The following is a 26,979-nucleotide window of genomic DNA, read 5'->3' on the forward strand; positions in this document are numbered from 1 at the left end:
CAGAAGGTAAATTGGTGCCACCATTTTTACACCACCTCCCTTGCCCTACTCCAGCAAATGATAAGACAAGGTGGGAAGAGCTAGATTTGGAGCTGTATGTGGATTCCACTGGGAATTGCAAATTCAAAATTTTCCTCAATTTTGAGGATGTAGGTTATTCACGTGAGCAGATGGTTTTGTTGTTACTCAGTTTTAGCCCCAAATACGGTCAGTTGAAGCTATTACTCTTCCCTACGCTATTTATGTACTGCAGTGGGGAGGCTCCAAAACGATCCAATATCCACAGCAGAGACAATATTCCTTCCAGGTTTCCATTCACTCTCTGCCTTAGCATCAAAAAACTCCTAGAATTCGAGCCATGGTCCAATGGCTATCACTACCACCAGGGCTGAGAGTCACATGAATATCCACTTTATTTTTTTTTTTTCAGCTTCACTGAGGTATAACTGACAAATTAAATTGTAAGATATTTAAAGTGTACATTGTGATGATCTCATATATGTATACATTGTGAAAGGATTCCTGAATATCTGCTTTATTCTACTGTAAGTGTATGGGAAATGCTTTCTCTTAGGACAGTGGAGACAAAAATGGAGTTTTTCAGAACAAATGTTTATTTAAAGAATTAAGGGAAAACAAAAACATTAAAGCATAGGAATACATTGACTGATACAAGTTGTCTCGTTTGGTCTGAAATCCTGAAAAAGTTACTCCAACTACTTACCTGAGGTAGATTTAGGTTGGCACTGTTTCAAGAGAACCTCCATCCATCCCAGAAGTTACCTTCTAGTTTTGGTTACAGGCTCCCAAGTGGTCCTCTCCAACCTCAGGTTATGCTAGATGAATAATACCAACACCTTTTTCCCCACTGTTAAAAGCCCTCAGACCTGTTCCATACCCCCAAAGTTCTCTGAGGGATGGTCCATTCTTAATTTATTTAGAGACTAGAGACAATTACCAGTAAGATTAGTTGAAAGAAGGGTCAAGTCATTGCCCTGCCAATGATACCAACTCTGTCTCCTTCTCTGAGTTCTAATGACTAATAAGTAGCCATGAGGACTAATTTTCATCACCACTATGCCATACACCCAATACTATTTTAGTATTACAACCGTCAAACATACATGAGTGAAAGGCATGATTTTTACCAAAGAGAAACAAATACATCTTGTATGTTTTATCACATGGGCTAACTTTCCATGGTATAAGAGCTATTTATGAAAATTACTAAAACACATCAGATCAAATAAACATCCAGGATCTGTTTTCTAAAAGAAAGAAGGAAAAAACACCCTAGAATCAGATTCCTTATTATCACTATGAGCTATATCCACTGACCCTAAGATTATCAAGCTCATCAATGAGTCATTAGGATCAAAGCTTAGAGCCATACGCAAGGTAGCAGCTGCCTACCTCCATGAGTTCAAATGCCAGCACTATGAAGTTCAGGGATTTGCTAAGACAAACCAGAGGACTCAGACCGGCAACAAAATATTTATTCACCAGTCTAGAATCCCAGATACTGCAGGAATCTTAAGTATTTATATGCAATGTCTTTTAATCCGAGGGAAGAAAAGAACCTCAGAAGTGTCCATTTATAGATCCCTGGACTAATTATAGTATTTCTGGAGAATGTTAAAGATAATCATAATTATCCTGTTAAGCTGGAGATAAGTGCTTACCCTTAAACCTCTGATGAATCTGCCAACTACTTTTCCCTTCCAGTATTTAGAAACCTACTTTCCAAATGTATACTTTATATTGTGATGACTGCTATCCTTTCCCTGGGAATAAAAGTATCCTCTTTCCTTGGCAGAACTGAAATAAATGAAAGACATCATTATGGGGCTTCATTTGCTATAACAGCAGGTCAATGGAGTGAAAACACCAGCTTTGGAGTCAGGATACTCAAAATCAAAAAGTCTAGCTCCTCCATTAATAATGCATCATGTTGTTTTACTCTGTACCTACTCAGGCTTAAACCTTTCTTTCGGTCTACCCTTAACCACTGTGCAAGGAGCTGATGAGTATATCTTATCACTGAAAGAGACGTGATAAATAAAATCATAAAAATATGAATACTAGCAACATCTTAACTATTATCCTGGAATTTGCATTTCTGAGTTGAAAAGAAATGAATCTCTAAAGCTGAAATTTCAAATATCAGTGATTATCTGAAGATATTTTAGTGAAATGAAACTTTCGAGGGTATGCCTCAGCTCACACTTAAGTAAAAAGCTGAGTACTCTGCCTCTTTATGAGGCTGGCCCTCTAAAGGGGAAACTTTTGATCTAGGATAACTACTCCTTAGTTGCTTAGTTCTTTTCACTACCAGCAAAAGGTTCCCATGCTACTATCAACACACTAGTCCCCATTCTAGACAAGAAAAAAAAAATCAAAAGAGGCAAAGTCAATATACTCCTTTCCCCCAACAGTAACACATGCCACACCTTCTATTACAAGGTTGCAGTCCTTTCCTTTATTGTATTTCCAAATTTTAAAAAGTAAAAGTAAAGCACTCATTAAGTGGTTCAGATAAAAGAAAAGCATCTTTACCTGAGTTACCCATCAGGCCTACTCTGACCTGCTCTAGCTCCTCCCAGAACAAGCTTCTGGGTATCTAAAAAATTGTTTACATATATTGACTCCGTTAAAAGTCATCTCTACCATATGGGCCAACTAACTATGAGAAAAGTTCTTCTCATACCTATTATATGTACACAGTCCACAATTAGATCTCTCACTAGAGCAAAATTCTCTTCAAAGTAGGTTCTTTGGGGCCCAATAAGGTAGAAGTTTTTAGCAAGGCTTTTCAGACTCAAGGTATTTATGGGGTTTTTCACTTCTGTGAGTTCCCTGGTGTACCACAAGAGCTGATCATTGACAGAAGCTTTTCTCATTCAGAGACTTTGAAAGGTCTTTCCTCAGATTGGGTTATTCTGGTACAAACCCAAGAAGGCTCTCCAACTAATGTTTTTGCCACATTCAAGATAAATAAACAAATTTTCACCAGTATGGCTTCTGTGATGGGTAAGAAAGTCATAGTTTTGTTAGAAGCTTTTTTCACACTTGCTGGAGTTTCTCCCCACTGTGGGCTTTCTGGCATCCAATGTGATGTGCATGTGTCTGAAGCAAGGTTGACACTGAGAGCATTTAAAAAGTTCCTCCAATGGGAATTCTCTCAGAATGAGGAGTGGTGAGCATTGCTAGAAAGCTCTTGACACTCACTGCATTTGCAAGGTTTCCCACCTGTATGAATCCTCTTGTGGGTGATCAGATATGAGCTCGGACTAAAGGTTTTCCAAAACTCAGGGCATTGTAAGGTTTCTCATTGGAGTAACTGATAAGGTGTTCTGTTAGAGCAGCTCTACGGGTACTCCACTTCTCAACTTCCTACCATTGCAGATTTTCTGGTCCCCACTGAAGTCTGAGCTCTGAGGAAAGTCTAAGATTTGCCTAGAGTTCTTCATCTCAATGAGTTCTCTGACATGCAAATGCACTTTTTATGGTATTGTAACTTCTTGTCTGATCAAGACATTTGTGAGGCTTCCGATGCATGGGGAGGGCTGAGCTCAAGACCTTTCTCACCCATGTTACAAATATATGGTTTTTCACCAATGTGGATTGTCTGATGTTGAAGGAGGGCTGAGCTCTGGTGGAAGCTCTTATCACATACACTGTATTTATAATGCAGTTCCTCTGTTTGAGTTCTCATTTTCTGTTGGGCAACAAAGTCCATGCCTAGGAGGAAGCCACTCTCACAAGTAGACCACTGATGTGGTTTCTCCTCCATGTGAATTCTTTGATGCACAATAAGGTCTGAACTACAGTTGAAACTTTTCTCATATTCAAGGCATTTAAAAGTGTGAGTGTGAGTTGCCTGGTGCCTGATTAGGTTGGCACTCCGAGTAAAACTTCTCATACATTCCAAGCATTTATACGGCTTTTCACCTGTGTGGACTCTCTGGTGCACAATAAGGTCTGATTTCTGGCCAAAGCATTTCTCACAGGCACCACACTTATAGGGCTTCTCCCCAGTATGAACTCTTTTATGAACAATGAAGGCTGAACGGTGTCGGTAACTTTTCTCACACTTATTACATTTGTAGGGCCTTTCACCAGTATGAGTTCTCTGGTGGCTAATAAGATCGGATTTCCCACTAAAAGCTTTTTCACACTCCAGACACTTAAATGGTTTCTCACCTGTGTGAGTTCTTCGGTGTCTTATGAGGTTGGTACTTCGACTGAAGCATTTATCACACTCACTACATAGATATGGTTTCTCGCCCGTATGGCTTCGCTGGTGGACAAGCAGATCAGAGCTCTGACCAAAATTCTTGCCACAAATATCACAGGTATAGAATTTTTTACCTGCATGTGTTCTCTGGTGTCCTGAAAGGGCTAAGTGGTGCCAAAAGCTCTTCTCGCATTTGCTGCATTTATAAGGTTTCTCATAATTGTGGATCCTCTGGTGTGAAATAAGATCTGAGCTTTGGATGAAGGTTTTCTCACACATATCACATCTATAAGGTTTCTCCCCAGTGTGGGTTCTCTCACACATAATAAGAGCTAAGTTTTCACACAAGTTTTGCTCACGTTCAAGGCACTGGTATATCTGATCATCTATTTGAGTGATCTCATGCACACGAATAAAAATCGTTTTACCCTTCTGAGGGCATACATGATATATTTTCCTTTTCTGAGTTCTCTGATTATATCTCTCTTCTGAAGTGTACATTTTCTATGGCTCTCTCCTAGGGAGTTTTCCACTGGTCTTCTTGACCCATCATTTTCTTCACAGTCATTTTCTTGATAAGAACTTGAAAGATACATCTGTTTCCAGCCTTTCAGTCATGAGCAGTTGGTCTCTACAAGTTTCCAGCATCATATACACTAATTCCTTAATTGGTATTTCCAACCCTGTGAGACAAAGGAGAAATATTATATTCCTATGACTAAGAAAAGAATGCTCAAAATTAAAATCACTGCAGAAAAGACAGAAATCTGCGTCAGAATCCATAAGTGCTCTAGGTTTTGCAGAGGCTGAAATCAGTTTTCCTCTTTGCTAACATAAAACTCATCAGCACAACAATGGGGAAAGTACCAGGAAGAACTGTTTCTTTTATGACCTTGGGTCATCTCAAAACCAGGGTTGTTGTTCTTCCCTTTGCTTCAGCTGAGTAATCAAGACAAGTCTAACAATTAGTATGCCTGCTCATGAAGAAAACAAACCAAAAGGGACTGTGAGTATCTATGCAGCCTTTTCTGTAAAAGAGTTCGAAAGGAAATGGTTAATGATCATTCGAATTCCCAGTGCACAGAGGGAGAAGAAAGGCTCATATGACTCTAGCATCCTAGCTGTGTGATGATAGGCAAGTTACTTAACCACTCTCTACCTAGTTTCTTCTTCTGTAAAGTGGATTAATAATAGAAATTACCTCACATGGTTGAGTTGAATAAGTTAATCACTATACATCTCATGGTAAGAAATCTGTGTTAGCTCTTATAAACACTGTTGTTATGATAAAGGAGCCTACAAGTCTGCTTTGATATGAGCACAAACCTTGTTCAAAAAGAAAAATCCTGACTGACTAAAGATAAAAACCTAGGCATCAAACCTAATTTTATGCCAGTCTTTTTCTCTGTACAGTGAAGAGATCCAGAACAGTTTTTCTCCTATTTAGAGGGATGCACACATATTAAAATACCTAAGGATGGAGCATCTTAAAGAAGTAAGTCCTTACACACAGAAAGATCACAGTTATATAATTCTCCTTTATAACACTGCTGAAAAGGGCCCTCTGATGAGGCTCCAAATGCTCCACTCCTCCTGGGTAAAGGATACAGCCACATCTTCAAATGACTAAGAGATTAAATAGAGAGAGAGAAAGGAGAGAGACATCGAGGTCTTTCTACTCAAAACCTATTTTGCCTAAAGCAGTACCACTAGATGAGTTCAAGATGTCACGGCCAACAGGAAATACAGAAATATAGACTAATGCTAACAAAAAACGTTGGGCTGATTTGAGAGAGAAGTACAGAGGGAATTATAAGCCATTACATTTATCAACTGCCAACAATATACTAAAGAAGAAACATGAGAAACAAAAGTGGCAAAAATACCATTTTCCATATCCTTCACACTTACTCTTCAATGAGCATTTCACGTTTAACCCTGTCCTCACGTTAAAAATCCTCTGTCATCTAAGAAATAAAAGCTGATGACCTTGCTTCCTATTTCCCTGTGAAATTTAAGCCAAAAAAACAAAACACACACACACACTCAAAACGAAAACATAGAAAACCATTTCTACATGCTCCCACCACATCAACCTACTTCTTGCAAGTCTGGTCACATACTCCATCTTTCCTTGTTACCACAGATGACAAACTGCCTCTTCTCAATCTAAGGACAACCTGTCCCTTAGTGTACTGGATTCCACTCCCTTTCTCCACAAGAACATAACTCCAGCAATTCTATCCTCTCTCTCCTGCATTATCAATTTGTTCTTTTTTATTGGATCATACTAATTAGCAAACTGCTACCTCTCTCCTAAAACAAAAGCACAACCAACAAGAGAACTTCTCTCAACCACCTCACCCTTGAGCTACTATCTCACTTCTCTGTTCCTCTTTACAGCAAAATGTCTCAAAAAAATCAATCTGCTCATTGTCACCGATTCTTGTCTTCCAAGGTTTCTGGAACATACTCCAATCAAACACTTACCATCATGACTCCAGCAAACTGCTCCTATTAGAAACTTACAAGCCACCAAGAAACCTGACTCCTAGTTACCATGTTGCTGCCTCTCCCTGGCCGAAGTGCTCTTCCTGAAGATCTTCAAGGCTCCCTCCCTCACCTCATTCAAATCTTTGCTAAATTGTCATACTCTCAGTGAGGCCATGTCTGACCATCCTATTTTAAATTACGACACACTTCTATCCCAGCTCACTCACACATACAGCACTCCTCTTCTCCTTTCCTGTTTTATTTTTCTTTATAGAAGGTAAACTCCTAAAGGATGGAAATTTTTGTTCATTTCATTCGGTGCTGTGTCCCCAGCACTTAGGACAGTGCCTGGGACAGAGTAGGCAGTCAAAACTAGAACAGAAGTTCTTATTTGGCATCTGTGGCCTCCTAAATAACCTATGAAAGCTTTGAAATTGACTGCAAAGTGTTATTTGGTATATGTACGTTTTTCTGGGGAGAGAGTCCGCAGTTTATCAACTGTGATGTGTAGGACTGGAGCCTACATATTCACATGAAATGAAAACAGCATTGGAGCTCACTGAATATAGCACACTAGTACGTGTAATGAACCAGAACTCAAAACAAAACAGCTATACAAGAAGAATAGGAAATGGACACCTGAACTCAGAGGAAACATGAGTCAAAAGGATCTAGAAGACGTGGCACTAAAATGGATGAATTTCTACTTCTTCAATTTGCTTATCACTTTTCCCACTTTCATTTAATAATCTGCACACTTTCCATGTGTAAGACACAGAGACAGTCCCTGTAATAAAAAAAAGTTATTTATAAATATAAACAGAGATCCCATGGTTTCATATGTCAACTCAAAAATGTTCTAAAATTTAGTTGTAGGGGATAGGAGAAAATTGAATGAGCAATAAGTAGTGTAGCTTCTTTAGAGTCGAGACATACAGATCAGCAAGAAATGTAGCATTGAAACTAACCAGGGACAGAAAGGGAGAAAAATGTGATGCAAGGCTAAGAGTAGTGAAGTCAAATAAACTTTGAGAAAGGGAAGGAGGTAAGCTAAACAAATAAGAGAGCATGTTTTTATGTTAAATACAATGATGTAAATACAAGATTTCAAATATTCTATCATGTCACCATGACCTACTGAACTGTTCTAGAAATTATATTTTTTTGGTCCAAATTACACCTTTCAAGTGACTCTCATACTATCATAGAAGAACTCCTTACACTCCAACACCATTTCTCTCTGCTCATTTGATAATGGGTATCCTAGGAAATAAGTATACAAGGGTTCATCAAATGAACCCTTGCTACCCAATAAAATATCTTAAAAATCAGCATGTTTTCATTCCTATGTAGAGAATGAATACTATTCTATGTATTTACCAAGAGTTCACCTTGTTGATTCATGTAAGTGGGCCTCAGAGTTCCAAGGGATTGCCTGCAATGGCAGGTATCTGTAGAAAACACAGCTTTAACTAACCATGAACCATGAGCCTCTTCAGAAACGGTGATCAAGAAAACCACTAATAACAATACACAATGTATTCAGCACCAGAGTATACTGTGACTTTGTTGCTACCACAATCAACCTTCAAAGCCTAAAGTGTCACCAAGAACATCACTCCTATTTTTTCATACAGTAGCGTTTAGCCTAGTATCTGCTCTTGCCTTACGTCAAAGGATGTCAGCAAAAGACCTACACTGGAGCTGAACTCCAGATCTATTCCACTCATCACCTGCCTCCTATCAGTTCATGGCAAATCCATCCTTTTATTTCCTTAGGCCAAAACCTTGGCATCACCCTGCACTCTTCTCTCTCACATTCCACAATCAAACCATCACCAAATTCACTGCCTCCATTTTCAAAATCAAAATCCAACCACTTTTGCTGCTACCACCTCAGTCCTAACCACTCTCATTTCTCATTTGAATTATTGTAATAACTTTCTGACTGGTTTCCACCTGTTACGGGCTAAACTGGGTGCCCCCCCCAATTCATATAATGAAGCTCTAATCCCCATTACCTCAGAATGTGATTGTATTTGGAGATATGGCCTTTAAAAAGCAAAGTTAAAATGAAGACTTAGAGTGGGCCCTAATCCAATCTGACTGATATCCTTACAAGAGGAGATTATGACACACAGAGACACTACGAAAGTATGTGCACAGAGAGATGACCGTATGAGGACACAGATAGAAGGTAGTCATCTGCAAGCCAAGGAGAGACAGCTCAGAAGAAACCAAACCTGACACTTTGCTCTTGGACTTCTAGCTTTGAGAACTGTGAGAAAATAAATTTGCCGTTTAAGCCACCCGGTCTGTGGTATGTTGTCATGGTAGCCCTAGTCAACTAATATACCATCCTTCTACCACTACCCTCCCCACATTCTAATTCTCAATGCTGTGGCCAGTGAAATCCTGTTACAACGGCAGCCAGATCATGTTCTTCTTCTGTTCCCTTCAATGGCTTTCTCTTCATTCGGTCCTCACAATAGCCCAAGAGGCCAACATGAGCTGCCCTGCCAACCTCTACCACTGCCTCTCTGACGTCCTCTCTTACTCTTCTTCTCTGCATATTCCAATCCTGCCACAAAGGCTTCTGAGCTGTTCCTCATCCAGACACAACCCCCTTGGGGCCTTTGCCCTTCCTTTCTTGTGTTTATAGCCTTCTCCTTCTAGGCATGTGCACAATTCTCTCTTAATTCCTTTGATTATTTTCTCAGATACTTCTACTATTTTTCTCAGGGGGGCATTTCCTCACCACCCTATTTAAAACTATGAACTGCCCCTATGCCCCAGCATTCCCTAACCCCCTTTTCTGCTTTATTTTTTTCCACCACACTTATCACCTCAAACATACTACATAATTCACTTATTTTTTATTGTCTATTGCTAGAAAATGGCGAGGATATTTGTCTGTTTTGTTTACTGCTCTTTGCTTAGTATGCAGGGCAGTGCCAGGCACACAGTTGGTGCTTAATGAACATCTGCTGAGTGCATGAATGAATCCTGATTGAAATTCTACTTGTGTCCTTATCTGATAAAGGAAAAAGGACCGAATGCCACAAGGGATGGGAGCTACTCTGATGAGATGCAGTCTAGGAGAGAGAAGGTACATTTCAAAAGACTGAAGAAACTGTAGCTTATCTAGAATCTAGATGGAAGAAAAACAGCATTTACTTCCTGGTCCTAAGAATTTGATTTCTCAAGGAAGATGACATTCTATAAAACACAGGACAAGAAAAGGATAAAGAATCATAAATGAGAAGATTTAGCACTAGATCATTTCACTCAAAGAACTTGAAAATGGGTAAACCTTGCCTCCTTAAAACGAGTAGATGGGTTGTCTTATACAATCCCTTAACTTCAATTCTGAAGAGAATAATCATAGTCCTCAGCCAACCTATATGATTTGTTGGAGAAAAAAGATGATAATCTAAACCATCCAAACAATCTACCTTGTATCCTATGCTTCTTTGGGATCATAACATTGAAGGAAAGGGCCCCTAACACTAAACTTCAGTGGTATACTGAAACACTAAGACATCACCTTCCCTGCAGGAACTCAGGCCACCCTCATCTAAAGGACAACAGGGACGACACAGTATACTTGAGACTATAACAAAACCATCACCTTACTATCAGCACTGAAGGCATGCAATCATCACAACTTTGGTTATTCAAAATTTACAACAGCCTACATGGACTTTTATTTCAGTCATAAACAATTCAGGAGGCAGTCAATTATGGGCAGAAAAAGTTAGAGAGCCCAGAATTGTCCTTTGATTTCTTCCCTCAGCAGCTTTAACCTGCCTTATTCCAGATGACTGAGACTTTCATTCCCTCAAGAACCTTTCTGCTACTGAGGATCAGAAGCAAAAACGGAACTACTCAGATCTAGACAACACATGGGACATACAGCTGAGGCTCTCTATGACACTTAGTCCACAGCTGCCAGTATTAAGATGTTCATGGTTTCATGGTTCTAGTTCCAGGTAAGATGGAGTAAACACATGCCACCCTTGTTCTCCCACTGAATACAATATGAAATCTGGACAGAATGGACAGCCCACCTACTTGAGGACTCTGAAAAGTTAAAAGCATGCAGATCAAGGAAGACCAAAATTTAAAGCACAACCTAACTAGCAGTGAGTTTACTATTTTTTTGGCTGCTTCAGTATCCCTTGGCCTGAACTCAATGCAGGCTGAAACACAGAAGTCTGGAAAACTATAAAACATAATTTGACTGGGATGTTTCAGCAAACTTATGTGCTTCCATGCCACGATTTAAAATTGACTATTCAGTGGACAGGAAACTGACTTAAATATGGAAAAAGAAAGAACAAAATATACCTGGAAGAAGAAATAATGGTAAGAAAACAAAGTTAGAGAGAAGATAATGGTGGCTGCAGAAATCCAAACCTCCCAACACATCCTTTAAAAGCAATAAGAACAAGGGAAAAAACAAATGCACTACACAAAACCCACATCCTCACCAAGTCCTATCTAGCTAGCTCTCATAATCTAGCTGCAAGTTATCAATGAGAGCAAGGGCAACCTGGGAATGTGGGGTGAAGGCAGGAGGACAGCTAGCAGTTGGTAAAATCAATCTAAAATTCACTGCTGGAAAGGGAAACCCCACTGTAAGTACAAAAAAACTTAAAAGATTTCTGATCAGAATAGCACACAGGGAAGAGACTTAGTGTGCACACAGGGCTTGAAGAGGCAGTCCTGGAAAGTCAATTCTTTAGGAAGAAAGAGACTAAAAAGGAAGGCAGAGGACCGTTTTGGACCGCACGGTGAAGGAGAAAAGGAATAAGGAGAAATTTAAGGTCTTTCAAGATGAAGGAAAATTTTTAAAATGTACCATCTATCTCCAATCTCCTAAAAACGCCTTCTAGTTTAAAAAAAAATTAGCACAATAGCAAAAGTGGTAAAGTGCAGCTGAATTAGCAAGCTTGTTAAACATTTTATGTTCCAATAAAGTAGAAATAATTCAACTAAAAATTTGGAGGAGAAGAAAGAGGGGAAGAACAAAGTAAAATAACCTCACTGATTATTGCGTGAATGGCAGGCAGGAGTTAAAGAACACTATTAAAAACTGGGAAACCAGATGATTAAAGGCTAAATAAGATAATGGGACTAAATGCATTAAAAAATCTAAATATAAGGCTAGCCATTATAACAAAAATCAAACATTCTAAAAAAATTTAATGAAAGAGCAATGAAAACACATTATGTAGAAAAAAACAAGACAAATATAATGTAAATAATATGAGAGTGTTGAGATCAAACATATCAATTATTTTAACTAATGTGAATGAATTTTTACTCACCTATTAAAAGACATTTTTACTGCGACTCACAAAGCGAGACCAAACTACATGCTAAACACAAGAGGCACTTAGAGTGATTGAGAAAGGCTAAAAATACAGGGATGGAAAAATGGCAAATGGAAACGAAAGTAGGGCTCGTATTCCAGTTATCAGGCAAAGTAAAGTTCAAGCCAAAAAGCATTAAATATGATAAAGGACACTTTTTAATTTTGAAAGCCATAATTACAATAAAGCTTATAATAGCTATGATTATCTGTGTACCAAATTACACAGCAGTCACCTTTATAAAGCAAAAATTATAATAGATAGCAAGAAATATAGATAAAAACATTAATAATGACAAAACAACATATTACCTTCAGTAAAAGGACTTACAATGAGGACCAAAATTAAGTAATGATGCAGAAAGCCTAAATAATCTAATTAGTAAGTAAATGTTATGGATATCTATTGATCCTTACACCCTAAATAATAGGGAATAAACTTTCTCCTCAAGCACACACGAATCAGGCACAAAAATCTGTCATATATTAGGTCATAAAGAAAGCATCACTAAATTCCATAAAGCGACGTAAGCAAAACTCTGCAGTAAGACTAGAAATTTATAAAAATATCAAATTAACAAACACCCCTCCCACATGGGGAAAAAATAAACAGTTCAAACAACTTTTCAGTGAATGGGGAAATGAAAAATTAACAGAATTTCTAAATATTGATAACTGAAAGTATTACATATTAAAATCTATCGAATAAATTTAAAACAGTGATCAAAGGAATATTTATAGTCAAATACTTTTTTATGAATAAAAAAATGAACAAACTAAATTCCGATCAAAAAGCTAAGAAAAAAGTAAATCAAAAGAAATAAGAAAAAATAAACATAAAAGTGGAAATCAATGCACTAAAGAGAAAAACAATAAACCTAATTATAAGTCAAAATACTACCTATCTTGAAAACCTTAAAGAGACAGATAAACTACTGGCTAACTTAATGTAGAAAAAAGGAAGAAAGCACACATTTACAAAATCAGAAAAGATAAGGAATAAACACCAAAACAGAAAAGCCCACATACACATAGACCACTCTGCAGACTTGTACACAGATAACCTATGAAATAGACTGTTTCCTTGGGAAACACAATTTACCAAAGTCGACCTCATTAGAGGCAGAAAGATTTAAAACAACAATATGCACAAAATAAATAGAGAAAGTTAATAACGAACTATCTCACAAAAAAGCACTAGGCCCTAGATTGTTTCATAAATGAATTCTAAAAAACTTACACAGACCGAATAAACTCAATGCTTCATAAATGTTTCCTAGAGCACTAAAAATGAAGAAAAACTAATTCTTTTGTGAAAAAAGTTTAACATTGATAACTAAACCAGATGAAGAGAGTATAAAAAAATTTTATAGGGGCCAGCCCAGTGGCGTTCAGCGGTTACGTTTGCATGTTCTGCTTCACCGGTTCGGATCCCGGGTGAGGACATGGCACTGCTTGTCAAGCTATGCTGTGGTAGGCGTCCCACATATAAGTAGAGGAAGATGGGCATGGATGTTAGCTCAGGGCCAGTCTTCCTCAGCAAAAAAAGGAGGACTGGTGACAGCTAGGGCTAATCTTCCTCAAAAAATTAAATAAATAAACAAACAAACAAACAAAACTTTACAGCCCAATATCAGTATCAATGTGAAAACTACTAACAAATATCCAACACCATATCAGAAAGTAATATTCAAGTAATGCAAGATTGGTTCAATATTAGGAAATACATTAACATAATACTGCATCTATGGAGAAAAATCATATGATGATCTCCATGGATGCTGAAAGAACTCACAGCAAAAATCAACATCCATTCCTGATGAAAATACTCAAGAAAGTAGGAATTAGTGGATATTCTTTTTAACATGATAAAATATACATTCCTTAATCCTACAGCCAGTACCTAAGTGAGAAAAACTAGAGTCATTTCCACTAAGATCAGGAACAAGTCAAGAATTACCACTATCTCGTCTCTTATTAAACACTGACCTGGAAGTATTAGCTAATGCAATTGAAAAGGAGAAATCAATTAGAGGTATAATAATTGAAAAGAGGTAAAATTATCTGTTTGGAGATATATAAAAGTATAACTAGAAAATCCTAGAGAGAACCAATGCTAAAACTTAAATAATAAAGGAATTCAGTAAGGTAGGAGGATATGAAATTCACACACAGAAATGAATAGGCTTTTTCTATACACAAATAACCAATTAGAGTGTACAATGATAGAGATACTCCTTTTACAAGAACAAAAAATATAAGATACTTAGAAATAAATTAAATAATAATTATTTAAAATGAAGAAAAGGAAAAAGTTCAAACACTGCTGAAAGATCCAAAAGTATACTTGAACAAATGGAAGGATGTCTTTTGTTCTTAGACAGAATGACTCAGTATCATAACGATGTCAGTTCCTCCTAAGAAGATTCATGAATTACTGTACTCGAAATTGAAACAGATTCTTCATGGAACGAGACCAGAAGTCAGCAAACTATGGCCCACAAGCCAATTCTGGCCTGCAGATTGTTATTATAAAGTTTCACTGAAACAAGGTCACACTTATTCACTAATGTATTCCATGGTTTCTTTCATATAAGTCGGAGTTGAATAGATGTAACAGAGAGCATATGACCGCCAAAGCCTAAAATATATACTTTCCGGCCCTATACAGAAAATCCAACAATGCCTGAGCTGTAGTTATTATTCAAGTTCACTTGGAAAAACCAAGACGCAAGCATAGCCTGTAAACAACGAAAAGCAAGATTGAGGGGTGGGTGACTAACCCTATGAGACATTAAAATATACTATAAAACCTCTAATATTAAAATAATGCAGTTCTGGTACATGAATACATAAAAATACAAGTGGAATACAGTGGGAAATCCAGAAACAGACACAAGTATATATAGAAATTTAGTGTACGCTAAAGATGACACCTCAAATCGCCAGGGGAAAAAACAGACTTTTTAATAAATGATGTAGAATATCAGGGTAGTAATATGAAAACTGATAGAATTTGATTTATACCCAACACCAAATGCCAAAATCAACTCCAAATCGATTAGGGATCTGAATTTACAAACTGAAACCATACACGTACTGGAAGAAAACACAGGTGAACTCTGCTCTAACTACAGTGTACAGAAAGGTTTCCTGCCTATGACACAAGACTGATCATTTAATTAAAAATAAAAACATTTTGCATGTAAAAAAAAAAAAAACAACAAAGTCAAAAGTCAATGGACAAACTGAGAGAAAATATTTGTAACACATATTTGAGACAAAGGAATAATATACCTGTTATATAAAGATCTCTTAAAAATTGAGGTAAACGGGCTGGCCCGGTGGCGCAGTGGTTAAGTTTGCACATTCTGCTTCAGCAGCCCAGGGTTCACTGGTTCGGATCCTGGGTGCGGACATGGCACCACTTGGCGAGCCATGCTGTGGTAGGTGTCCCACATATAAAGTAGAGGAAGATGGGTATGATGTTAGCTCAGGGCCAGGCTTCCTCAGCAAAAAGAGGAGGACTGGCAGTAGTTAGCTCAGGGCCAATCTTCCTCAAAAATACAAAAAAGAAAGAATGAACCCTATAGTAGTTTATGGACTTTGGATGATAACGATGTCTCAGCATAGGCTCCTTGATTGTAACAAATGTACCACTCTGATGCAGGATGTTGAAAGTTAAGGAGGCTGGAGGAAGGGTAGTAGGGGGTATACAGCAACTCTCTGTACTCTCTGCTCAATTTTGCTGTAAACCTAAAAGTACTCTAAAAAAATCTATTAAAAAAATGAAATCATAAAAAAATGTACATGAAATATTGTTTCTCACCAATCAAAATACATTAAAAAGTATGACAACACATTTTGCTGTCAAGGTTGTAGGCAATGCTGGAGGGAGGGAATGGAAACTGGCACAAGCCTTCTGGAGGGGTATTTGGCAATATCTAATAAAACCAGATATGCATTTACATCTGACTCAGCAATCCCATTTCTAGAAACTGACTCTAAAGATACACCTCCAACAATATGAAGACACACATGCATAAAGTTATTCACTGTAGCAATGTTTGTAATTTGAAAACATTTAAAACAACTTAAATGCTCATATATAGGAAAACAGCTGAAGAAAGTTGGTATATCCACATATGATGGAGTACTACGCAGCTGTAAAAGAGAACAAAGAAAATCTTTATGAATTGATGTGGAGTGATTTCCAGGATAAATTACAAATTTTAAAAAGCAACGGTATAAAAAAAATGTCCTACATTTTGTGTAAGAATGAAGTAGAACTAAAAACTATACATGTATCTATTCATTTGGCCAAAAAGAAATTCAGAAAAGATAAAGAAGAAACTATTGAGTTTGGTTATTATCACAAGGTAGGTGAAAATGGGATCAAAATGACAGGAAAATGGAATTGGCGGAGGGTGGAGGCAGAGACAGTCACAATTCTCTGAGTATACATTTTTGTAACACACATATTTACTTGTACATTTTTTTTTTTGAGGAAGATTAGCCCCGAGCTAACATCTGCTGCCAACCCTCCTCTTTTTGCTGAGGAAGCCTGGCCCTGAGCCAACATCCATGCCCATCTTCCTCTACTTTATATGTGGGTCGCCTGCCACAGCATGGCGTGCCAAGCAGTGTGCCATGTCTGCACCCGGAATCCGAACCGGCAAACCCCAGTGCAAACTTAACCGCTGCGCCACCAGGCCGGTCCCCAGTTTTACCTTTAGAGCTGCTATATTTCATGTATTCTATAAACTAACTAACTAAACAGACAAAATGGGGGAGGAAAACACTAAAATGGAATACAAAGAAAAACAAATGAGTCTGTGTTTCAAAACAATAACACAACCACTCAGAAGGGGAAAAAAATAACTCAAATAACTCTTTAACACACTATTAGGACTACACAAACTCAAGCTAAAAATAAAAAGTACTAGGAACAATTACTGAACTTTAATGGTGGTAAAGATACACTACTTAACGTATATCCTAGGACTGAACAATTAAGTAAACATAGTATGGGTAATGGCACCCAGATTCCTCACTGTCAGAGAAGGGAGTTACAAATATAGCAGAGGGAAAGGACAGACGGAACTCAGTACTGTTTAACTGGAATTAGAAGTATCAGTATGAGGTCAAGGTTTTAAATTATATATAGAAAAAACAGAAATGGTGTACATGTGAAGGTGTGTGTTTATTTTTTTCTAGTAATGTCTGCTGAGATGTCACAGAAACAATGATTTCCTGATAGTAATGAGCAGACCAAGCACTCAGTCTTGGTTTCCAAACACCCTTCTCCACTGAAAGGAATCAGGGTCCTTGGAGAAACGGCTGATTCCAGGGACTACAAACAAGATGAGGCTGGAAGATCTTGTTGTGCAAGAAAATAAGGAAGTGGTGACAATAGGCCAAACGAACCCAGGAGCCAGGCTGAAGGGGCTACCACTGAACAAATCTGGAAGAAATAGAACATCAAAATAAATGATAGTAATAAGCCAGTAACACAACAAGACTCCAGGAAATCCATACTCATTTTAAAAAAAGTGAATAAAGAGGAAGAAGGGAAAGTTTTTTCTTAACTGAAAAAGCCAACAATTAAATGTAGAAGAAATGAAAGAATTTAAAAAATCACCATGTCCAATCGAAAGAAGAGTATTAATTGCTTCAGGCAAAAATCTAGAGGGTAAAAAGTTTTGTGAGAATCAGGATATTTACACAATCTGAAAATATCTACCCAGTAGATATTGAAGAAATACAAAGACGAACAGAGTAACTTCACAGTATAGAAACCCGGAACACATCACCATAACCAAGTGATCAAAGTGAACCACACCAGTAACAAGACATCTAATTTGCCTCCTAAAATGATGCAAAGACAAGAAGAAAACATCACTTCTGTGCTATCTTCCCAAAAATGTATACCCTGAATCTAATCATAAGGAAACGTCAGACAAACCCAAATTGAGGGAAATTCTACTTAATAAGTGGCCTAAACTCTTTTTTAAAGAAAATGTCAAGGTCATGAAAGACAAAGTCTGAGGATATGTTTGACAATAAAGAAGACATGACAAGTAAATGAAATGAGTGATGGTGGATTAGATCTTGGACAACACAAAAGCTTTTTTTTGCTTTTCTTAAAAAAGACATTAGTGGAACAATTGGCTAAATTTGAATAAAGTCTGGAAATTAGATAACAGTATTATATACATGTTAATTTCTTGAGTTTGATAATTGTAACAGTAATGTAAGAGAACAGCCTTGTTTTTAGGAATAAACTATTGGTGTTTAGGACACGCTTTCTCAAATAGAGTTCTGAAAATGATTTGAGTAATTATTTTTTCAATTCTCCCAAGGATGACATGTAGTTAGTAGCATTGTACATGCACGGGAGAGACGTTAATTCACTATACACCTTAGGACTTTAGGGCTTAATTCTCCCATAGTTTAAGAAGAGATATTATGTATATAACTTACTCTCAAAAGGTTCAGAAAAAAAATGCACATATACGTGTGTGTGTGTATAAAGAGACAAGTAAACAGAATCATAAAGCAAACACAATGCTAACATTTAGGGAATACAGGTGAAGAGTATATAGGCAATCTTGTACTATTTGCAACTTTTTTGAAAGTCTGAAATTATTTCAAAATTAAAAGGTATTTTACTTTGGGGGCTGGCTTGGTGGTGTAGGGGTTAGGTCTGCACACTCCACTTTGGTGACCCGGAGTTTGCAGGTTCAGATCCCGGGCGCAGACCTATGCACCACTTATCAAGCCATGCTGTGGTGGTGTCCCACATACAAAGTGGAGGAGGATTGGCACAGACGTTAGCTCAGTAACAATCTTCCTCACCAAAAAAAAAAAAGGTATTTTACTTTGTTTTTTAAAGAACATGGCAGCTGAGAGTTAGTATATTGCACTAGTTTAAACTGAATGTTTAAGCACTAAAATCAGATTTTGGTTCAAATTGCCACTCTGCTCCTTTGTAGCTGTGAGAATTTGGGAAGTTGACTTCCTTCAGCTTCAATTTCCCCTTTGATAAAATAGGTAAGATATTATTACATGCCTCAAGGAGTTGTTATGAGAACTGCGACACTGTTAGTAAAAGACTCTACTCAAACGCTGGGTTTCAACAGATGCTCCATAAATGGTAAGTAGGTTCTACTACTTTCGTAATTCCAACTGTGCATGCACAAAACCCCTAACATTTATTGAGTCCATTCTCTATACTTGCCTCTTGTGGAAAGCCTTGTTCAAAATACATTTAAAATAATTAAATAAATAATAAATAATAACATAACTCAGCCAGTTAATGGTTTATAAGAAGATCTTGAAAAACCAGAAAAATATTTACAGGGAATTACGAGGAAAAGGAAGAATTCAGAATCACAACTAAGTAAAGATATGCAGGCATACAGACAAATAGCTAGTATAAGATAGTGGGCTTATGGGAGTTTTGTCTTTTAAAACATGTATTACTGTTAAGATCAAAAGGAGAAAAGAACGGAAATAAAGGATTCTGAGCTTGGTCATAGCCCAGCAAATGAATCAGAGTATTCCCTAAAGCTATCAGCCCAAGGATTCATATTTTCCTTAAATATCCAATAAACTGTGGGGCATCAAGAAGAAAAAAATTTTAAAATACGGAAATCATTTTCTTATTCATATCTAAGTCTTTTAGATGTCAGTACCTAGAAAAGAAAACAGTCTGGCTGTCAAAACTTAAGGTACACCAAGACACTTTCCTAGTTCAAAACACTGTAATTGTTTCCTATTACACTCAGAATAAAACCCAAAGTTTTCACTGCTCTACATAACGTTGCACATCCAGCTGTCTTCAGCTTCACAAGCCTCCTCAGAACCTTTGCAAGTTCCTTCTGCCTAGAATGCTCTTCCCCCAGGTGGCTTGCTGTTTTATTTAAGTCTCTGACTGACAATTACTTCCTCAAGAAGAGACACTTTCTATTTTATCTAAAACAGCTGCCTCCCCTTACCCTGCTTTATTTCTCTCTACAGCACTCATCGTCGTCTGTGTAGTCTATATTTTACATTCGTTCATTTGTTTCTCTCTCCTACTAGAATATAACTTCCATTAGGGTCAGGATTCAGCCTTTTGTTCACTGCAATATCCCTAGCATCTAGAATACATTTGTTGAATGAATAAAAAACATAAAGGAATAAATACTAGAGCGCAAAAAGGGCCATCATCATCCTTAGAGCCCCAGTAGAATGTTAACAGGCTAGGCTAGTAGCTCTGGCTGATCCATTTGGCAGATTCAAATAAATCCTTCAAGTCTTAGCTTCAGGGTACCTCCCCTAAGAGGTTTCTCTTACTTCATCCTAGAAAAATCTGGTTCTGTCTTCCATGTCTAAGGTTAGAGTGCAGAGAATAAGCAGACAGGCAATAAAAGTCCAAGCAGACAGGATGAATATAGAACTTCAAAGCTCAAGGTTATCCTTACAGTTAAAAGATACATGGGACAAGCAGACAAAGTCAATAAAGCATTATCTAAAAAAATACATAATGCTTACTGTATCAGGCCTTAGGTATGGATTATCTCATTTATTTTCCATTGATTACATGGATTGCCTCACTTAATCTTCCCAAGAACTCTGTAAAGTACGTATTAATACCAATGTTTGCACCTTACAGATAGAAAACCATACGCTTAGGGCAGTTAAATAATTACCCAAGAACTCACAGCTAATAAGTAGCAAGGCCATGATTTAAATCTCCACCCTCTGACTCCAGAGTCAGCATAAGCATTGGGCATACTGTCTTTTTTGGGCTGCGAATCAATCAAGAAGCAATTCCTACAAGCCTACTGCGAATATGTATGTTGGAAAGGAGTAGAAGCTACACTTAAATGGGTAGGATAGGACCAAATTTTATCACTCTGCTATCTGAAGAGCTAACAAAGGAACATTCGCTTTTTCCAGGTATCTTCCGACATTCCTCTTTGGCCTCCCCCAGTGCTCCTCTCCAACCCCCTCCAAAGTCCACCACATTTATACAGAAACAAACAGCCTGGTATCCCACTTACCGTAACAACAAAGACTCAAAACTGTCTTCCTTTGGGTCCACAAGGTCTCTAGTCCATAATATTCATAACATTCAATTCTTCCTTCTCCTAGAGGAAAAACCAATAATATAGAAATTTACAATTTTTGTGAAGTTTATAACTTTTCTGGAGCTGGACACCTAAATATTAGTCCCATTTACTCCCCAGTCTGGTCAGCATCCTTCAACCATATCTTACCTCTTCCCACCGTTGCTTACATTTTGTTTCTCCTGCCAGAAGTACCTGCCACTGGAGCAATCAGTTCCTTCCCAAGAAGCTCTAGACAGAATATCAAGAATCCTTCTGGGTGATGACTAACTTTAACTTCATAATAAAGCCCTGAGTCCTGTTTTCTTTGTTTTAATTTTTATCCTTCTGCTAATTGTTTTTTGTTTGTTATTATTTCAACTTCTAAGGTCAAGGAGCCCATTCTTCTAACACTCTAAACCCCAAGATGTAGTTGATAGGCGTATACAATAAAAAGTTATATATAATGGAGGTTTCCCAAAATGGTTATCGAATAATTACACAAACCATATCCCTCTGCACATAGATACGACTGCAACGTAACTAATCTCTGCATTAAAGTGCAGGGGGGACTCCATTCAACGTCCTTGGGTTTTCTTTCCCAATATGAAAGACCTAGATCGCTTAGAAAAGTGCCTGGCAGTGTTTACTACTATTGGAACGACGATATGAAGCCCTCTTCTTCCAACTTTTCATTGACCGCCTTTCAGTCTGCCGTCAGCGGGTCTCAGACCCCAATCGGTCGCGAGGAACAGAGGCTGCTCCTACCAAGCTGAGGCCGCGGGGGTCTCCAGTCCCGCCGCGCCCCTCCCCGCGTCCCCGGTCCCGCAGGCCAGGCCCCTCCCAGGCCCGGCGGCCGTGCTTACCCCGGCAGCCCCCGGCGCCGCCCCTCCGCCAGGGACGGCACTTCCGGTTACTCTCTGGACACTCGGATTTGGGTTTCCTGGCGGCCGCAGGCTCCACGGCGCTGGACCTGAGGGCCTACCTTCGGGAAAAGAAGGAAAGCAAACCTGGGGAGCCAAGGAGAGCCAGGAGCAGCTCCCTTTGCGCACTTCGGCGAGGGGAGTCGGGCCCAGGCCGTCCAGCGGGTGCTTTAAGGCCCGATAGGGCCGGCTACGCGAGCCCTTTCAGCCTGGCTGGGAAGCGGCCGGCGCAGCCCCGCCCCCGCGAGTCACATGACCACCCCCGCTTAGCGACTAGGGCGCTCCAGTACCCCCCCCCCCCCGCGTCTGGGCCAATAGAGGCCGAGTCTCTAGAACGGGGCGGGGCCCTGGGGCGCCTGCGCTCCGGGGCCCTTGGCGTTTCGGGGCGCAGCCGGCGAAGGCATAGAGGGCCTTTCGGCCGCTACGGAGGGCGCTGGGTTAAGGGAACCCTCCACTGCGGCTTGTCTAAGAAGAAACTGCTCAGTTCGTATTGCAGTTTCCTTCTCTTTTCTTTCCTTGAGGCTGTTGAAAGGGGACTCGAGCCAGGAGTAGCGTCACAGAGATGGATGCTAGCGACCCTGAGGAAGACGCCCCGAAGGATCTGGAAGAGATGGAGGATCCCAAAGCACAGCGGAAGCGCTCAGTCACCGAAGATGTGGCCAGCGAGATGGATGAAAAAGGGGGTAGTGGTGGCGTTGCGTGGGTGGAGACAACTGCAGCGAAGGATGGGACTACTCTGACAGGAGGGGGTTCTCCAGGCCTTTCTAATTATGTCTCTGGCCTGGAATCAACCAAGAGTAATCACCTATGTTTAGGGTGGAGCAGAAATGCGATTTCCTTCAGAGTGAAATAGGTATATTTATGTTTTCCCTGCTCAATCGTTCAATGAAAAAAAGTTTTTTTTAAAAGCTTTCAGATGTTAAAGGGGAAGAATAAGTACGAGGAATGTGGAGGACTAAAGGCTGGGCAGCGTGACCAAGGACTTGCCCCATGAGCAAAGTACTGGGGTTAGGGAGCAGTGAGAGCGTCATCAGGATCTTAACAAGTCACGTGTTCGAGGTTAACTAATCATGTTCCTAATTCTGGAGTTCTTCCCCACAGCAGCTGCAGCTTCGTTTCATGTTTGCTTTTAATGAAAACTTCTAAGTAAGGTCAAAATGTTCTATCCAGAATCTTAATATTTTAAATAATTTTTAATTACTTTTGAGTACGTGATATGTTCCAGACACTGTTCTAATCGCTTTGCGTGTATTATCTCATTAACCTGTAATAAGAATTCTATGAGATGTGTTATTATTTTTATCTTAGGAGAAAACTGATGCCCAGAGACATTAAATAACTTGCCCAAGTAACTGGTGAAGCTGAAATATGAATGGTCTGATATCAGAGCGTGTGCGTGCAATCACTATTTATATGGCCACTAGTGGTGAGTGTATTGTGGAAAAATACTGGAATAAAGATGAAGTGAACTGGGTTCTGATCCTTGCACTGCACATAAGAAAGTCCCAGTAAGCATTGAACTCTTTCAGTCTTTTCTCTCAAGAGACATTGGCCCAAGCATAGTGCTCATTTTATTCATTATTTCATTCACTTGCCGAGTGCTTATTGAGCACTTCCAATTCACCTGAGGCTTTGCTGGGTATTAGGAAATTAAAGGCTGGTGAAAACTCAGTCCTTTTCCTCTAATGGCTCACAGCTAGCATGGAGACAGCAGGTGTCATAAGTGGTGTGATAGAGGTAAAGTTACATAAGGTAGTCTAGAAGGATAGAGAAGGAGCACTTAGTTAAGACTTTGAGAAGGGATCAGAAATTACTCCCATTAGGAGGTGGGGCATGAGATGAGTCTTGAAGGAATAAAAGCAAAGAATTGAAGATGGGACAGGAATGAAAGATGGGAAAAGTCAGAGATATTTGAAAGTGATTTCAATTAATGGACTTTATCCTTTGGGAAATGGGAAGCCATTCATGGAATAGCTCAATTATCTCCAAATTTAATATCTTTAGAAAGATGATTTTATTTTAGTTTTAAGTAAAGAGAAAAGCAAAATTGGAAGGCTGGAGACAAGGATAAAGAATAAGAAGGAGCAGCCAGTAAATGATGAGGAAAACAAATAAAAATGAATCACAGTAACCAAGGGAGGAGACTTTCAATTAGAAGGTTTTTGACAGCAATGTGGAATATTAGAGATAAGATGAGATAAGCACCAAGGAATATCAGATAATGTTAACATGATAATTACTGTGTTCTAGGCACTGTTATAAGCACTTTATATGTATTAACTCACTTAACCATCCAACAACCCTGTGTGCTTTAATCCTCAAAAAAAAAAAACCGTGTTAAAGATGAGGAAAAGGAGGTCGAATAATTTGGGCAAGATCATAAAACTGATAAGAGGCAGAATGGGGATTTAAACCCTGGCAGTCCAGCTTGATCTATACTTGTTACCACCATACTCTACTGCCTCTCTGAAGACGAGCTGTGGAGTTTAAGAATCAAGATTTTCATCTTTAGTGGGAGCAGCCTCTATGTAGGGTGGTATAAAGGGAAGAAGGGGCACAGGCAGTATCATCTATTGTTTTCAGAAACTTGGCTATAAAGATGAACAAGCAGAGAACACAGGACTCAGACAGGAAGCAGGGCCTAGGAATTCAGGGTGGGAGACATCTGAATATGCTGCCAAAAGAAAAAGTCAATAGAGAAGAGGATTCAGGAAAGGAGTATTTGATATAGGGAGGCCACTCGAGATAGGAGAGGCTGGGGTGTGCAATACTGGAGAAGAATTAGTCTCGAACGAGAGAGGAATCTCAGATCAGAGGAAGGTAAATATATCTGTATTGTTTTGGTCTTGTTCAGAAACCGTTACTTTTAAAATATGGAGGGAGTAATCCAACTAGCCTTAGGTACCATATTTATCATCCCTCCAATCTGTTCTATTAGTCATTCACCAGAACCTTGATTCAGAGAAGTCATATTCTCACAAAAAAGAGAAAAATCTGTCTGATCCAATCCAAAGATAATAACAAATAACATATTTTTAAAAAAACAAGTGCTTCAACAATTCCAATCCGGTAGCATTGCTGTTCTTCACCTCCTGATTTGCCAGGGCATCTCAGATTTTCCCACTGAAGTACACCCAAGCAAGAGGAGGATGAACAAGTGCCTTAGACTGGCTTACCACAGGTGTAAAATTAATTTGGGGGTCTCATTTTATCTTTAAAATTCATGCAATTTGCATTCTACCCTATGATCTAGTTGGGCACTGGAAATGGAAAACTAAGAACGGTTAGTTCCTACCCTTTATAAATCATAATCGAAAATGAAATAGATATGTGCCTAGGTCAGAGGTGGCAAATCTATGAGGCAAATTACTAGTCTCCCTTTTATCCATGGCAGCTAACACCAATCAGTTGTGACTTTTCCACTCAGCAAGAACTGAAGCTCAGGTTCCTTCTCAATACCATATCCATTGTCCGTCAGTCACAATGGGCTTTGATTTGCTATCTGTGTGCATAAGAGACAAGTTTAATTCAGTAGGATATGTACTAGATGAAAGATCTGTGCAAAGTGCGTAAGAGTATTGGAGGAAGTGGGTTATTTTGCCTAGGGAGATCAGAGGAGACTTTACAAAAAAGAGTTAGGCAGTTCATGGCTGTTACAATCGCTTTGTTCCACAGTCTTCAGGGAACCAGATTTCTTCCGGTTCATTCTCCACCTTCCCTTGGAATGTGGCGTTAATCTGGTAGGTAGAGTTCTAACCATCACATTCAAGTATTAGACAGAAAGATGGATGAAGAGACAAAGAAGAAAAGGCAAAGGGCATGTACTAGCTCTTATTAAAGTTTCCGAGAAGCTGCCGCACAATCATCCTACCTGCATCTCATTGGCCAGACCTTAGTCACATGGCCACGCCTAATTGCAAGTTCTATTCCTGTGGAAGAAGATAAATATGGACGTTACATGGGAATATGGGATAGGAGAAAGGAAAAAGAGAGGAGACAGAAAATGGTTGTTGTGTCAAGTAAGTGTAGGAAATACTGGAATCAGGTTAAGTGGTGTGTTTTTTATTTTCTGCCTGACTCTTGTAGCTATTATCCCCTACATGTAATATGCACATTCATCTTCTTCCATAGGAATAAAACCTCAAGTTCTTTTGCCAAGTATATAGACAGCAGAATAAAAATTAACTCCTTTGCAGCTAGGATGATGAGACAGTAATATCCACTGAATAAGAGGTGCAAGAGAGGTAAGAAAACCTGGAAAGAATTGGCTTAAAGAAGTAACAAGAGATGAAGTTGGTAGTCTAGAGGGCCCAGTAGATAGAGAGGAAGTTGAGTATATGGAGAGGGCAGAATTCCTTTGGGAAATCTGATGAAAAGCAACTGGAGATTTGACCGTATCTAAAGTCTCCTTTCAAACGAGCTCAAGTGGATGGAACTAGCTCAAGTCTGGAGGGGAGAAATAGCAGAGGGATATTCCTGAGTATATCCTGTGCTATTCCAGTAACGGCTCCATTCCTTCCTCACTAGAACATGCTTCTCTCCCAAGAAGAATTCAGGGGAGTAGGTAGAGTTTCTGTCTTGGCCCTCAACCTCTTGGCCCCTTATCTTGCTGAAATAGACTTATATCTCTCCTTACTGGGTACAAATCATACTCCTTGACAAACTGATACTTGGCAGTGTCTGGGACATGTTTTGAAAGTGATCATTGGCTTTTCCCTGGTGTGAAAAGTAAGCAGCATCCTGTGACAGCTATAGATAGTAGTTACCTTGTTGCAGATTAGGTCTCTTATTAGGTGGATGTTACTGACTCAAACCTTAAAATGTGGTGGTAGGAAGACACCAAGAAATGCAGGC

At 38.9% G+C, this 26,979-nt stretch overlaps 1 protein-coding gene across 4 annotated transcripts; it reads right to left on the minus strand.

Moving 5' to 3' along the window:
* Nucleotides 1-591: 591 nt before the first annotated feature.
* On the minus strand, nucleotides 592-22,396 carry ZNF322 (zinc finger protein 322). 4 transcript variants are annotated; one of them, XM_070243977.1, is made up of 4 exons: nucleotides 21,971-22,037; nucleotides 21,374-21,454; nucleotides 21,158-21,244; nucleotides 592-4,920 (listed from the first exon to the last, which is right to left on the minus strand). In XM_070243977.1, the coding sequence occupies exon 4, from the start codon at nucleotides 4,736-4,738 to the stop codon at nucleotides 3,530-3,532; it is 1,209 nt and encodes a 402-aa protein (XP_070100078.1). In that variant the 5' UTR covers nucleotides 4,739-4,920; nucleotides 21,158-21,244; nucleotides 21,374-21,454; nucleotides 21,971-22,037; the 3' UTR covers nucleotides 592-3,529.
* Nucleotides 22,397-26,979: the final 4,583 nt, after the last annotated feature.

Source organism: Equus caballus, chromosome 20, assembly GCF_041296265.1.
Source record: "Equus caballus isolate H_3958 breed thoroughbred chromosome 20, TB-T2T, whole genome shotgun sequence".
Classification (NCBI taxonomy): domain Eukaryota; kingdom Metazoa; phylum Chordata; class Mammalia; order Perissodactyla; family Equidae; genus Equus; species Equus caballus.